The sequence below is a fragment of the Gopherus evgoodei genome, chromosome 1, assembly GCF_007399415.2.
Source record: "Gopherus evgoodei ecotype Sinaloan lineage chromosome 1, rGopEvg1_v1.p, whole genome shotgun sequence".
Lineage (NCBI taxonomy): Eukaryota > Metazoa > Chordata > Testudines > Testudinidae > Gopherus > Gopherus evgoodei.
The window spans coordinates 33,046,310-33,062,442 of NC_044322.1; the positions used below are offsets into that span (position 1 = coordinate 33,046,310).

Here is a 16,133-nt window from a genome sequence, read left to right on the forward strand (position 1 = left end):
GCAAAGTGAGCCCAGATCAGGACTTTGAGGCGCTGCCACACTACAGACAAAGAAAATGCTATATGAACTGAACTGAAGGTTAGTAACATTCCCAGAAGGAACTGCGGACTTTTTATTTATTGGATCTAATTTCCAATATGCAGAAAACTGCAGGACGTTTGTACTAACCACTCAGTCCATTAACCTAGATTCCTATCTTAGCAACTAATCAAAATGTCAATACCTGGTCAAAGAGTTAGAGTTCATGCCACATCGTATTTCTGCTTAAAAAACTACAATTAACTAGATGGTACAATAAACCACTTTGTATTCACAGCATTATACTCACACTCATTCATTTCTAAGGGAGTTTCCTGCCGCTGGAGCAGTCTGCTACTGAACTGATGATCAGAGCACACAAACACCTAGTTAGGATGGTGAGAACTCTCAGCTACCACATCTCAACGTGTCCTACTGTACCCAAGGTCACCACCAGCAGGGCACAGGTGTAGAACCACATGAGCTGGTGCAAATGCAATTGTGAAGGGGATGACAATGACAGTTCTCTGTTCCTGCTACAGTCATCCCAGTGTGCACTTGATCATTTATTATATATTTAGCTCTACTAATCATCTTATCCCATTCCTGAAACTGGCAGGATTACATTTCAATGTGGTGTCAGAGCTTTTCTTTTAACAGTGGCTATACTGAGCTACACAATATTAACCAGCTTTCACATTTCATCCAGTGGACTGTGTTATCAAAGATGGCCTGGTGAGTTATGGTAAAGGTGACTCCTAAATGCCCCCTTTCTTTTGTGCCAGCCTCGTCGCCAGTTTGGTATCCAGATGGCTTATGCCAGACAAAGCTCAAAGGAAAGCAGCTAGAGTGCGAGTGGTGGGAGCCATATTTGTAGTAATGGAAGCAAGGGACAGGTTCTCATCCTCCACCCTGGCATCCACAAAATCCCAGGTGGTGGCACTGCTTCAGAAGAAGAGCTGCCTCGTGGCTCTTGGTTGTCTGTCTCTGCCAGGATACGGTATCAAGTGTGTCTCACCGATAAGAGCTTCTTATCTACTTCACACACAAGGTTGTTTAGTTTTGGACAGGACTGCTCAGCCAGTGGTTGGTGAGCATGCTAAAAGGAGACCAAGTTCTCTGCAGCATTTTAGCAAGTGTTCAGGAGGGGCATAGGGAACTGTGGGGCATGATCTATGATGGACTCATGTGCAACTCATAAAATCTCAGTGAGACACTGGTCCATTGCTGGAGCAATAATTGACAAATTTGTTGACAGTTGCCTGGTCTCTGATCAACTTTTTAAGGGGACATCATTAAGAAGGTGGTGGCAAAGCAGTACCTGAAATTCTCAGATCTCCTTGGCCTTGACTATACCACTCTTGTTCATGTTAGTGAGCATTTATTTGAGTAAGCCCACTGCTATCTACACTGCCATATGGACAAACACTTACAAATGTTAGGCACGGAGGCTGCAGGTCAAGCTGTTTAATACCTTAGATCCAGTAGTTAACGTAAAGCATCCTGATCTCAACTGAATAGCCAACCACTTTAAAGAAAATTGTGCAGCACTCTGATTCCAGCGCTTATGCCATTTGCAAGACACTCAAATGACAAGAGACACAAACTCAGAGACCCATTGGAAGACTTTGTAACACTGCCAGCACCTGGAAGATTCATCTCAGAAACTATACAACACAGGGGAGCAGAGCACAGGGCCACCCGAGGGGGGGGGGCAAGTGGGGCAATTTGCCCTAGGCCCCGGGCTCCACGGGGCCCCCAAGAGAATGGCTGGGGCTCCCACCCCGACTCTGTCTCTGCCCCTCTCCCGGAGCCTCAGCGCATCCAGGAGCATCCCAGAACAGCTGCAGCGTGGCTCCAGCAGGGCCCCTGAGCCTTTCCCTGCTCACAGCTGCATGGTAAGGGGGCAGGGCTGCGAGCTCCAGACTGAGTGGAGGGAGCTGAGCTCAGCCTGGAGCTCGCAGCCCCACCCCCTTTCCACATGGCTCTGAGCAGGGAGGGGCTCAGGGGCCCCGCCGGAGCCATGCTGCCTCTGTCAAGGGAAGCTCCTGGATACGCTGAGGCTCTGGGTGAGGGGAGAGCCGGGGGTAAGGGGCCAGGGCCAGAGGGGTTGGATAAGGGGCAGGGAGTCCCGGGGACAAGGAAGGGGAAGAGGTTGAGGGGGGCGGTCAGGGGACAGGGAATGGGGGGGGGTTGGATTGTGGGCGTTCCAGGGGTCTGTCAGGACTCAGCGGGGGGTGGATAGGGGTCGGGGCAGTCAGGGCACAGGAAGCAGGGGTGGGATCCTGGGGTGGTGGTGGGGAGGGGTCTCTGGGGGATGGTGAGGTCACAAGTAGCAGGATGGGTTGGGGCTTCGGAGCGGGGGCAGGCAGTGGGTGTGGGTTGGATAGGGGCAAGGCCAGGCTGTTTGGGGAGGCGCAGCCTTCCCTACCCTAAAGCTCATTCAGCAGTTTGAGGCTTGCAGAAGAGCCAAGCTGTTAGCTTTTCCATTAGGGCTACCATCCCTTTCACTTCTCAAATGCCAAACTATAGTCTATATTTAATTTCAGTGCCATAGGGAGATTCATGTCAAGGGAGGGTAGCTTCATTTAAAATTAGCCACTGGGGGAGGGATCACATGAGAAGAGCAATATCCTTCCCAACCCTACCAAGGGAGACCCCCCCACACACATTCCCTGAGGCTCCAGAGGGGTTAATTCAGTGTCATAAACAGATAGTTAAGGGTTAATGCCTCTTTTACCTGTAAAGGGTTAAGAACTTCACCTAGCCTAGCTGACACCTGACCAGAGGAACCAATGGGGGAATAAGATGTTTCAAATGGAAGGAGGGAAGTTTCCTTTGTTTAATAAGTTTCAGTTTCAGCCTGAGTGAAAAAGATCAAGGAACCAGCCTCTTATCAGAGAAGTTTTAGAAATGGATAAATAGGTTTATGTTTATTTTCTTTGTAACTTGTCTTGGTACTATTAAGGGAATTATCAAATTTGGGTATTCTTGTGTGTATTAAGTTTTTGCCCAGGGGAACATCCTGTGTTTTGAATCTGTTGTCTGTGAGAGTAGCTGGTATGCTAATCTCTCCCAGAGGGTTTTCTTTTACCTTTCTTTTCTTTAATTAAAAGCCTTTTTCTTAATACCTGATTGATTTTTTCCTTGTTTTTAGATCCAAGGAGGTTGATTCTGGATCCACCAGGAGTTGGTGGGAGAAAGGAGGGGGAATGGTTAATTTCTCCTTGTTTTAAGATCCAAGGGGTTTGGATCTGTGTTCACCAGGAAATTGGTGAAGTCTCTCAAGGCTACCCAGGGAGGGGAAGGTTTTGGGGGGGGGAAGAGGGTGTTCCAGACACTGAGAAATCTGGATGGTGGCAGCAAGACCAGATCTAAGCTGGTAGTTAAGCTTCGAGCTTCTCATGCAGGTCCCCCACATCTGTACCCTAAAGTTCAGAGTGGGGAAGGAACCTTGACACCTGGTGACCCCTTTCACATAGCAAACCTCTGAATGTGACTCCTCTCCCCCCTTATAAATTGAAAACACTTTTTAATATATTTAACACTATTATAAATGCTGGAGGCAAAGCAGGGTTTGAGGTGGAGGCTGACAGCTCACAACCCCCAGTAATAACCTCGTGGCCCCTGAGGGGTCCCAACCTCCACTTTGAGAATCCCTGGGTTAATTTAATTTTAGCACCCTGTGTCCATTCACATGCATATGCTAGTTTGAGCATTTCAGTTTTCACAACATAGGCTCATTCCAGATTCTGAAACAAGCTCATATGCTCAGTTCATGAAGTATGTACATAAGCTATACTAAAGAGAAACCCACAGTAACAGTCTCCAGTTTGTGAGGGACCCCATGGAGCCAGCCTCTAGGAAACAGATAAATGCATGAAGGTTAAGTCCATTAATGGCTGTTAGCCAGGATGGGTAAGGAATGGTGTCCCTTGCCAGAGGGTGGAAATGGATGGCAGGAGAGAGATCACTTGATCATTACCCATTAGGTTCACTCCCTCTGGGGCACTTGGTATTGGCCATTGTTGGTAGACAGGATACTGGGCTGGATGGACCTTTGGTTTGACCCAGTATGGCTGTTCTTATGTTCTAACCTAAATGAACCCAAAGTTATAGAGACAGATATGAGTCAAGGAAGCCAGCAGAGTATCAGAAACCTGGAAAAATCTCTGACTGGATGGGCTCAGACATTTGGTCACAAGCTGAGGTGGTTCAAAAGTTTTGGATATTTTTTAAGCAGAATTTTTTTATTGTTTCTTTAAACTATCAAACACAGCAAGCAGCAAATATTTGGCCACACACTTCTGAAACCCCAAACCATATTCAGGTTTTGGCAGACTAATTTCAGCTTTTCAATTAAAAAAAAAAACAACAAATTTTGAAGCAAAGCAGAGGTTGTCCGTGATTTTTTTCTGCTTTTTAAAAACCCCTAGTTTTCGATCCAAAAAGAAGTTTTGACGGAAAATATTTGTCCAACCCTTTTAACGAGCTTTAGTGCCTTTTAGCACTAGCTTATGCTGAGAACCAGTGATACCTTGTAAAGAAGTTTTCTCAAAACTGGGTTTGTGCCGAGATGCGGAAGGTTTATTTTTCCCAGGGCCAACTGTGGGGGGAGGGGAGCAAGTTGGACAATTTGCACCAGGCCGCGCAGGGTCCCCCATGAGAATATAGTATTGCAATTTTTTTTATGGAAGGGGCCCCCAAAATTGCTTTGCCTCAGGCCCCCGAATCCTCTAGGCAGCCCTGGAGGAAGAAGGATTAGGACCTGGACACAACCTGGCTGCGAGGAGCAGAGGAGAAAGAGTATCATAGACTCATAGAATCAGACTATCAGGGTTGGAAGGGACCTCAGGAAGTCATCTGCTCAAAGCAGGACCAATCCCCAGATAGATTTTTGCCCCAAATCCCTAAATGGACCCCTCAAGGATGAACTCACAACCCTGGGTTTAGCAGGCCAATGCTCAAACCACTGAGCTATTCCCAATATTCCCAATATATATGTCCAAGTGACAGGGAAGATAGTGATAGTCAACAGTGACAGAGAATGTGGCACAGGAGGGAAGGATTAGCGAGGAAACATCGGCTATGTTTAAATTACCAGCAATTCTTTCAGGAGATATCACCGAGAGACAACCTGAGATGTGGATGTGGACAGATAGAGACAAATCAGGAATGGAAAGCTAGATTTGTGAGTCATTTACATAAAGATGGTATTTGAAGCTTTGTGAATGGATGAGACAACTGAGTTTTTATAGGCATAAAGGTTGGGAAGTTTAAAAGTTATGATTCCCAGAGTAACTCTGACTCACTTCATTAGGGATGAGCTCAAGCTGCAAAATTTGCATCTGAATCCAAGATCTGAACTCCCCAAAAATTAAGAGGATTATATTCCAGCCTTTACTGTAAAGGTAAGGTATACAGATGCAAAGGTCAGGTCTGAATCTGAAGTTTCCCAAAGCCCAGGGCTTGATTTTGGGCCCATCTTTTTCTATACTAGACATACATATAGTAAAGAAAAAAAATCATGTATGGTTACAAAATATCTCATATGTGCCAGAGGACCAAATTTGAAGTTACTCTGGGGACCGTCACTTGAATTTTCAAACTTTTAAAATCTGATCCAAAAAGTTACATTAGCACCAGATTTCTTGAACCTTATAAAGTAGGTTTGCAGTGTGTTGTTTTGTTCCACTTTCATTTGAGAAAACTTGCTAAAAATCCCACTTTTTAGTTTACTTAATTTTTGAAATTTGATTTGTTGTTGGGGTTAGTGGATTTTGTGCTTGTAAAGCATCATTACCAAAAGTTAAAAAGAAACAGAAGTAACTGGAGAATGTAAAAACCTGGACATAGCAAATCAACAATTAAATTAGGCCAACCATCTTACAACGAAAAGAAATGTAAAATAATTGATTGATAGTTTTGCACTATTAATCTCCCTTGACAGAGATCATGAACATTCACATAGCCACAGTAGGTACTTTCACCCTGGTTCAGGAGTAATAACGGCTATCTAAAAATCATTCTAAAGGAAAGTAGTCAACCAAACTTAGTGAGAAATTATTCACTCTCCCTTTTGGATCTTTCAACTTTTTCTCGGGGCGACTGGATTCATGTTGAAGCATCTCTCTGGCATGTGTACGTTTCAGATATTCACAGTCTTCCTTGTTCTTTGGCAGTTCCCCTTTCAGATTGTGTCAATTAATGTGATTCAGCCAGTGATCTTCCTGATTTGTTTAACATTTTGAAAAGAAAACTCTGGGCCATGCTGATTGACGCCAGCTAAAGATCTGGTTTGCAGTTTCTAACTACCCACAGATCTATTATGTGCTCAAAATAATGAAGGGACTGACTTTCCCATCACTTAAAATGATGGAAATCAGAAGAAACCCTGTAGACGTCAAGAGTTACACTGGTGTAAAACTCATGTATGATTGGAAGAGAATCAGGCCTTGGGAAAGCAGCTCTGATTCACTGCAAGTATGATTTAAGTAAAAAAGAATGAGTAGTACTTGTGGCACTGTAGAGATGAAAAAATTTATTTGCTCAAATAAATGTTAGTCTCTAAGGTGCCACAAGTACTTCTCCTTCTTTTTTCTGATACAGGCTAACAGGGCTACCACTCTAAAATCTGATTTAAGTATTTGCCTCTTGCAAATAGGGGTGCAGGACAAATCCATTCTGAGTAAGAAAATCCCAGAGATTTGGGGCATGGCCTCCTCTGCCACAAAGACACCTGGGAGGGGAAAGACGAAAGCTAACATCATTGTGCAACCTCACCTGCAGGTAGACAAGGAGGGAATGAGTGACTAGCTGGCAGCTCCCCAGATCAGCCAGGAGAGCAGAGCTGAGGTCTCTCTCCCTTCCTGGAGCAGGTTACAGCCCGGGAGAGAGATGCCAGCGTGTGATCTTGACTGGATTGTTTGAGTCTTGTCTGCTGACTGTTAATGATTTGCTGCGGAAGCCACCCGCACAGGAGAAAGATTTTGCCGAGCAGCTGAGCCAGCAAAGAAGCCGCGCACTAGCAGCGCCCTCCCACCTCCTTCCTCCCTGTCTGCGCTCGCCTCCCACCCAGCTCTCTAGACAGCAGCTACTCGGCGGCGTCTGGCTGCAAATGGAAGCGGCTGGTCCCGAGGATGCCCCCTGCCCGCGGGCACCGTCGGAAACAGCAGGAGCTGCCGCAGCGCCTCCGAGATCGTTCCCCAGCCTCTTGCTCGGGATCAAAGGCAAACTCTGCACATGGTGAGTACAAAGAGCAGAGGGCCGCGTGTATCTGCCCTGCTGCAACCCGGAGGAGCCTTGCAGAGGCTGAGCCACGTGTGATCAGCACATGGGTAAGCGGGGAGCTCCCTTCCCGGAAGGGATGCCCTAACCTCCACAGACACCACACCCCCCCGAGGGCTACCCTATTTAGAGCAGCCCCCTGCCTGTGCCCAGCTACCAGCGTGTGCGAGCTGCGTGGGGCGTTTACACGTGGCTCTCTGGGAAAGCCCTGGCACCAGGGGTAATAGCGGCTCAGCTCCAGGACTGCTTGGGAGGTGGAGAAGGAGCCTGAGGGTGAATTGCAGCAGGATCAGGGGTCAGGAGGCCAGTTCTCAGCTCTGCCGCTGACCTGGTGTGTGGCTTGTAGGCAGTTCATTTAATCTTACTAGGGATAACAACACTTCCTCTCACCTCCCGAGGGGGCGGGTGTTGTAAAACGCGTGGAGATCTCGGGGTGGAAGGTGCTACAGGAGAGCACGGTATTAGGTAGCTTTTGCAATGAAATCGGTGTCCCCAGCTTCATAGCAAACGTGCCCCCTTTCCCTGATCTACCAGCCATTTTATTGTGCACCCAACTGGTGTTGCCACATGCAAACAGGATGGACAGTAGGATCCTGTTTTGGGACCTTGTCATCCTTTTGCAACAAAACAGCCCCATGCAACCGAACTTGGATCTGGCATGTGGGATGATATTCTGTAGGCTCTAAAGCTGAGTTGAGGGCCTGCTAGTGGCTCATGAACAGAATTTGCAATTTGTGGGATTACCATGAAGAAGTCAGTATCAGGGGGATGAATGCTTGAGTGACAACCCTTTATGGGTCCCCTCTGATCCCTTCACTCATCCCTATTTGGTGTCTCTGTAAGGTAATATCAGTCTTTTGGGAATGAGGGGCAGGGCAGAGCTAGTGACCTGAATAGCGAAGAGATTCAGTCTGTCCAATTTGGCTGCAGTCCTGGCCTCATTTACATTATTGGTAAAACTCCCATTGATTTTAATGGGCTCAGGATTTCACGCTTTGTGTCCTATGGATAAAGTGGGGGAAGGGAAGCATGAGGTAATCTCCTATCTATCTTTCTGCCTTTTAAAAACCTGCAGCAGTGAAGTCTAGGTAGGGTGTGTCACACATACGCTTAAGTCAGTGGTTGACTTACCAACCTTTTTACGCCCACAATAATTTTTTAATTTAAGGGCAACCCAGGATCTCCCCGCCCCTGCTCACTCAAAATCCCCGCCCTGCTCACTCCACTCCCCCCACTTGCTCTCCCCCACCCTCACTCATTTTCACTGAGCTGGGGTAGGGGGTTGGGGTTCAGGAGGGGGTGCAGGCAGTGGTGTAGCCAGGTTCTAATATCAAGGGGAGCAAACACATTAAAAAAAGTGCCACCCGACATATCACATTACACCTCTACCCCAATATAACGTGACCTGATATAACACGGCAAAGCAGTGCTCCAGGGGGCTGTGCACGCACCCGATAGGACAGCCTCTCATCTCTCCTGAGGGGGCTGCTCTGCAGTCTGTGGCCCCTGGAAGCAGGCAGCACACAATTGGACAGAGGTGGGCAGGGTCTGTTGGGGGTTCGCATAGGGGAGAGGCGAGGGGCTGCACTGGGAGACTCTCCAATGCAGCACCTAGCCACGCTGGCTCTGTGGATCATGAGGCCACTTGGGAAAAGGAGGCAGCAAGAGAGAGAGGCCGAAGAGGAGTGCCCTTCCTCTCCCAGCTGGGTCGGTGAGTCCCTGATCTCACAGAGTTTCAGCACTGCAGGCACCCAGCCCCCAGGTACTGGGCTACAGTGCAAGCTAGAGAAGTCAGAACCAGTCAGAGCACTTCCCATGTCATCATGAAAACTCACTCCTGGAAAGCTGGGTGAGGTAATATGGGGAGGGAAGGGTAATATATGTCAAGGTGGATGAAGTAATATATTTTATTGGACCAGCTTCTGTTGGTGAGAGAGACAAGCTTTTGAGCTTTCACCGAACTCTTCTTGAAAAAAAAGAAAGAACTCCATGAAAGCTCCAAAGCTTGTCTGTCTGTCTGTCTCTCCCACCAACAAAAGTTGCTCCAATAAAAGATATCACCTAACCCACCTTGTGGCTCTAATTTCCTAGGAACAACAGGGCTACACCAACACAGCATACAAAAATGCAAGGTTCATATGAACAGCACAGAGTGACCACCATCACATCAGGACACTATTTCCACAATTCATCTTAGCATAATGTCATCATCACACCGAGGAAGTAGCACTATAAGCCCAATTAGATAAATATAGCCACATGTGCATGCCAAAAATTCAGAGTACAAGCACACTGGGATCCACACAGCAGGACAGTAGTGTCAGGTTAGCTCTCAGTCTCAGTCCATCCCCACTAAACTAAGTCCAAAGTTTCAGCTAAACACAAGGGCACCTGCAAATAGCTGTACTAACAGCAGGATCTACACTGGCACAATAGGAGGAGTTGCATGTCAGGGCACTAATTCCCAATCTCAGTGCAAGGCAATATGGGATCCAGGCACCAGGTCCTTAGAACCAGAATTTGTACTCACAGGACAGTGTGATAAAATTAGAGAAGTTACAGAAGGCAACTCCCAAGAAACAAGGCATTGACCAAATGGCTGGGTGGATGTTAACCATCACCAGCCATTGTGTGCAGCAAGTGAATGACAATGAAGTTGCGTATCTAAGATCGATTTCCCCCCCGTAGTGTGGACCAGCCCTAAGTAACTTAATGACCACCATCACCAGAGAATTACTCAACCCTGGGACTCAGAAATGCCTCCCCTTCCTCCCAACATGATCACAAGCCCTTCCCTTAGGGGACAATTCAGGTTTCCCTGATAGGAGAGGGAAAATCAGGCTACCTCTCCCTGCCCACCATCATGGTGCCCGGACTTGTGTTTGCCAGAGTACATGGACTAAACTAAACACATACTACAACAGTAGATAGTTCGTTCCAGCCTTCCCTTGGGAGACAATTCCATCTACACCTCCAAGGCAGAGATTGTACTGCTATGAAGATTTCCCCTGATAGGAGAGGAAAACTGAGACTCCCTGCCACCCCTATCCCTTCCCCACTGCCTCTTCCCTTCCAACCCTCACCCCCTAAGAGGCAGTCACCTGGATGCCAGGGAGGGGGAACCAAGCACACTACATGGCCACTGCCTCTGAGAGGCAGGTGTCTCTGCCTGGGCAGGGAGGACAAGCAGGGACACTACACCCCACAGGAGACCAGGAGATGTGCCTCCCCACCACCAATGCCTGTCCTGGTCCAGCTGCCCAGGTGCAGGGGATGTTTTTGGAGATGCCTCTGACTGAGCCTCCTGCCCCCCCACTATGCAGATGGCCATCCCACCAGCAGCCGGTTGCTGGCTCTCACAGCCACCTGGGAGGTTTCCAGTCCCCCCCAAGCCACCCTCACCACAAGAAAGACCCTTTTTGAAATACACTTACTAGCTGCTGCTACTGGCTGCCTTTAGTTGAGTGAGAGGTTAGGAGCTGCTGCTGCAGAGCCAGAGAAAGCATGCCTGCCACAGTGCCACAAGAAGCAGGTAAGTGGGGGGGGGTCTCAGCTCAGCCCCTTGCTCCAGGAACAGTTCCCCTCGCTGATTAGCTGGTGGCCAAAAAACCAGCTGAGCAGCGAGCACTCACACTCCCCTATCTAGCTACCCTACTGCCCCTGCCCCAGCTGAACAGTTGATGGCTCGTGGGCCCCCACGGACCCCATAAACAGTTGGCGGGTGCCCCTGTCAATGACTTCCTTCCCCAAGGCCCCAGCCTCTCCTCCCCAGGAGCCTAGCTTGCTGGAGCTCAGTTCTTTCCCCCTTCTCTCATTGCCTCACTGATTAGCTGTCTGTCTCCCTCCTGCTGGGAAACAGCTAATCAGGGAGGGGACAGGGTTTATGCAGCACACTAGGGGAAGCCAGCAAAGCTTGCCTGTAGGAACCCAGTTTGCTAGAGCTGAGTTCTTCCTCTCCCCTCCCTGCCGCATGATCAGCTGTCTCCCTCCTGCTGGGAGACATAGCTGATCAGCAGGGGCAGGGTATGCAGCATGCTGGGGAAGGGCAAGACAAGCTTCAGAGCAGAGCATGGGCCTCGCCCCTGGTGCTTTAGCAACCCCGCCTAAGGTGCTGCTTTTTTTAAAATGTGCTGAGGGGAAGCAGTTGCTTCCCGTGCAGCCCACTAGCTACGCTACTGGGTGCAGGCTCTTGGCTGAGTCTGGAGCATGGGGTTGGGGTGCAGGAGGGGGTGAGGGGTGCAAGCTCTGGGAGGAAGTTTGGGTGCATGATGGGGCTCTGGGGTGGGGCAGAGTGTTGGGGTGCAGGAGGGGGTGTGGGGTGTGGGCTCAGATGGAGTTTGGGTGTAGGGGGGTTCTGGGCTGGGGCAAAGTGTTGGGGTGCAGAAGGGGGTGCAGGGTGTGGGCTCAGAGGGAGTTTGGGTGCAGGGGGGCTCTGGGCTGGGGCAGAGTGTTGAGGTGCAGGAGAGGGTGTGGGGTGTGGGCTCAGAGGGAGTTTGGGTGCAGGAGGGCTCTGGGCTGGGGCAGAGTGTTGAGGTGCAGGAGAGGGTGTGGGGTGTGGGCTCAGAGGGAGTTTGGGTGCAGGAGGGCTCTGGGCTGGGGCAGAGTGTTGGGGTGCAGGAGAGGGTGTGGGCTCAGAGGGAGTTTGGGTGCAGGAGGGGACTCTGGGCTGGAGTGGAGTGTTGGAGTGCAGGAGAGAGTGTGGGGTGCTGGCTTTGGGAATGAGGTCAGGGCTGGGGCTTGAGGTGCAGGAGGGGGTTTGGGTTGCTGGCTCTAGGAGGAGGCTCAGGGCTGGGGTTTGGGGTGGCTTCCCACCAGGGCAGCACGTACCCTTGGTGGCTCCTGGTCTGTGGTGTAGCATAGCTGCCGCTAAGTCAGGCTCCCCACCTACACTGTCCCCACGTTGCTCCTGGAAGGGGCCAATGCTCCCCTGTGGCCCATGGGGGAGAGTATGTGGTGTCACACGCTGCCCCTCTCTGCAAACACCACAACTCCCCGTTCCGGGACAATGGGAGCTGCGGGGCGGTACTTGCAGGCAGAAGCAGCATTTAGGGGGAGACCCTTGCCCAGGGCCTTGCTGGCTGCTTCTGGGAGTCCCACTTCTCCCACTGGTGAAAGTGGCAGTCCCACTTCTCCACCAGAGATTGTGATGGACTGGGAGATCCTCTAGGATTGACCGGCTGGTGACCACTTCCTTAAATGAAGAATCACCATGAAAGGCTGCTTCTAACTCTCCCTGTGTGATTTTGGTCCTGTAAGATGTGGAATGTGCTGGCCCTGATCCGGCAAAACCTGTGAGCATATGTTTAACTTAAAACATGCCAGTAGTCCCAATGAAAAACTACTCATATGCTTGCATTTAAGTAGGTGCTTAAGGCTCTTAAATCAGTGAGGCATTGCAATGCTAAGTACAGCAAAGCCTAAATACCTTTTAAAAATTTTAGCCTATATGTTTTGATGGATTGGGGCCTGCCTGCTTTGTACCTTGCAGAATTGGGCCTATATCCCCATAGCTATCGATCTATAGCCTAGAACCACAACATAGTAGGAACATTTTTTACAGTTTTGTAGAATCATGGGCCAGGATGACAAGAGAGGTTTCTAAGAGGCAAGTCTCTCAGTAAGGATCCTTTTAGCTGTTGTCTAACATTGGACAAAACTCAGGGCTACAATCTCTTTTGCATCTCAAAGTCCGGAGAGTTGACTTCAGCTGAGACAAACTTAGTATTGGAGAGTATTAGTATCTGGTTGAAAACACAAATGGGAAAAAAAATCACTAAAATTTGGAAGTCATTTTCTTTCCACGGGTTTAGAAAAGGAACTCCTATTCTTTCAAAATATTCACAAACATGTTGAATAACAAAAGTTCCTTTTCAAAACCTATGGACTGAAAATTACTTCAGAATTTTTCATTCAAATTTTTAAAAAATTGTTGGTTTACAATTTTTTGAATGTTTTGGGGCTCTTTTTTCCTCCCCCCCTTCCCACTTTTCTCACATTTTAATCACCCCCCGTACCTCTTTTTCATTTTCCACAGAAAAAGGGAGAAAGAGAAAAAAGGAAAAGGAAGGGGAAAATAAAAAAAATCATAAATAACATTACTGAGTAATTTTTTCATTTTCCAATTTTGTGAAAATTAAAAAGCCCCCAGAAAGTTTGTAAAAAATGTTTTTTCTAAAAATTCTGATGTAAAGAACTAATTTTTAACAATAAAACGAAGTCTTCATATGGAAAAAAAATTAACCAGCCTTAGAATTAGTTAGAGGTGGACAAAGGTTAGGTTTCACAAAAGCTTATGCTCAAATGTTACTCTTTAAGGCCTGGGCTACACTAGTGGGGTGGAGGGTGTTAGAACTAGTGATGTGCAAACTTTTCCAGTCGCATGGGGCCACCTCTTACTATTAATGGAATCTATGTGTGCTGCTTCTATATTGCTGCCAGGCTGCATCGCAAGGGCAAGGCCAATACCTGCCCATCTGTCTCTCTCCTCTTGGGTTTTCAGGATGGGGGAGGGCACGTATGATAGTCTCGGGGGGCAGAGCCAGTGCTGGGTGTGGACACTGGTGGGAGCAGAAATCGGCATGGGTGGCCTGCTGAGGTGAGTTGGGGGAGGAGGTGGTGCTCCATCCCTGACCCCCTGTGGGGACTGGCATGAGCTGTCTGGCATCGCTGTTCAACCCCCCAAACATTCCTTCGTGCTCAGAGTGGCGCACCTCACAGTTTGTGCACCGCTGATCTAGGTTATCTCACTGCCAGTGCAGGATTGTTCTCTGAGAGCTAGCTAAGTAGCGGGATCTCAAAAAGAGGGAAAAAATGTTTTCTTTGTTCCTATGGATGAATTTTGGCCAAAGTTGTGAAAGGCAGCATATATATATACCCTGAAGTGTACACAGCAGAGCCATCTACTCTCAGAGCCATTTTGGGAACTGTAATAATAATTCATATACTATTTTGGACTTTTATCTCAAGGCTCTTAATACACATTACTAATATTAAATGCACTTCTATTCTGAAAAGTATCTCTGTAAAAAGGCATTGTTGGGCTCCATATTTACTGGTGTCTAATGACTTGTGTTAAGTATGCTCAGCTTACTTTTTTTTATCTGCCAGCTTTGCACTTGCAGCCTGCAATCCATTTCTTTTTCATACATCACCAGCAGTAACAAAGATCTTCAGTGACTCCTCTGCAATGCCATTAACTTTCAGTAGGTTTGCATAGGTGACACCAAACAACTCTGTTGAAGTGTCACTAGAAGGAATAGAAGCCAGCTCACACTAGCTGTGCAGGGCTAACAAAAATTAAAAGTAGTAAGTTTTATTATTAGCACTCACGTCAGCAGATCTGACTGAAATATGCATAGGTACAGAGCTCTTGAATAAGAAAATGTAATTTTTATATAATTTATCTTCAGTGTAGACTTTTTAAATTAATTTAGCCTCACAACACAACTAAAAACCACTTTAAATTACAGCTGCCTGGCTGTTACACAAGCTGCCTGGCTGTTACACAAGCTTAGTTGCTAGTCTGTGGGTACGTTTACACAGCAGCTAGGAGGTGTAATTCTCATGTTGGGTAGATGTGCATGTCCTAGCTCTGATTGAACTAGTGTGCTAAAAACAGCAGTGTTGACATGACAGCATGAGCAGTGGCTTGGGCTAGCGTCCAGATTACAGTCCTGTCCAAGATCCTAGGTATGTACTTGAGCAGCTAAACTGAGGCACCATCTGAGCCACAGCAGCCACATTTCAGCCTAGTCTGCATTACCAAGTTAGGGCGATGTATGCCTTGCATCAACCCAGTTGTGCATGTGTCTACACTTAAGGATCTGTCTACACTACAATGTTTGGCTGATGCAAGTTACATTAAAATGCAACTGCCGCAGTTAGCATATTTCTCGTGTGCGTGCAGACTTGGCTCCTTGCATTGGCACTGTGTACACGCATCAGGAGTGCTTGTGTCGATGCACAGTGCTGCATCGTGGGCATTCTAGTGAGCAACCCACCACTGTTCAGCACGCTGTCTTGGGCATAAGTGAGTTGGGCAGGCATGACTGGGAGCAAGGTTTCAACTTCCCCTAAAGCAATGTTCTCCATCCCATAATATTGGAATCCCATAATTTTCACACCTGTTTCCAATTTCCCACAAACCGATGCGGGGCTTGTTGCTGTCTGCCATCTCTGACAGAAGCATGGAGCCTGCACAGCTCTGCACTATTGTCATGAGTGTTGCAAGCACAGGAGGCACAATGCTCTGTTATTTGTAGAGTCGCAAGAACTGCAGGGAACATGACAACTTCTTGGAGGACAAATTGCCATGGAACATAGTGAGAACCAATTCATGGGCGTTGGTGGCATTCACAGAGCATCTGCAGACAGTGAAGCGCCACTTCTAGGTTGAAGAAATGAGCACCGACTGGTGGGATGGCATCGTAGTGCAGGTTTGGGATAGTAGGCAGTGGCTGCAGAACCTTTGGCTGTGCAAGGTCATTTTCCTGGATCTCTGCATTGAGCTTGCCCCAGCCCTCCAACTCAGGGACACCAAACTGGGAGCAACTTGGACCGTGCAGAAATAAGTGGCAATCACACTGGACACTTGTAATGGTGGATTGCTACCTCTAAGTGGGAGTCATTTTGGAGAGTTATAGATGTGCAGACTCACCCCTGTGGCACCTCCTGCTGGTGACTTCCAGCTCCACAGCGCCCTCTGCAGGCCAGTGATCCACCTGTCCCCTGGCCCCCATATCCCTCCCTAGACCCCAGTGTCCCTTTAACTGGGGTGCTTCTCCCTGGCAGTACCCCACCACTCTGGGTCTCCTCTCCCTGGGGAACCC

General features: G+C 48.2%; 1 protein-coding gene across 12 annotated transcripts in view; it reads left to right on the forward strand.

Moving 5' to 3' along the window:
* The first annotated feature begins 2,066 nt into the window (after positions 1–2,066).
* Positions 2,067–16,133, forward strand: part of SLC35F2 (solute carrier family 35 member F2) — a 50,345-nt gene continuing 36,278 nt past the window's right edge. For 2 of the 12 annotated variants that reach the window (XM_030560838.1, XM_030560914.1), the window contains exons 1-2: positions 4,955–5,209; positions 6,683–7,263. In XM_030560838.1, the coding sequence (XP_030416698.1) occupies positions 7,136–7,263 (128 nt within the window). In that variant the 5' untranslated portion in view covers positions 4,955–5,209; positions 6,683–7,135. Of the gene's footprint in view, positions 2,106–4,954; positions 5,210–5,258; positions 5,430–6,682; positions 7,264–16,133 lie in introns of those variants that run through there. The other 10 variants (XM_030560858.1, XM_030560933.1, XM_030560867.1 and 7 more) reach the window with 10 other exon arrangements.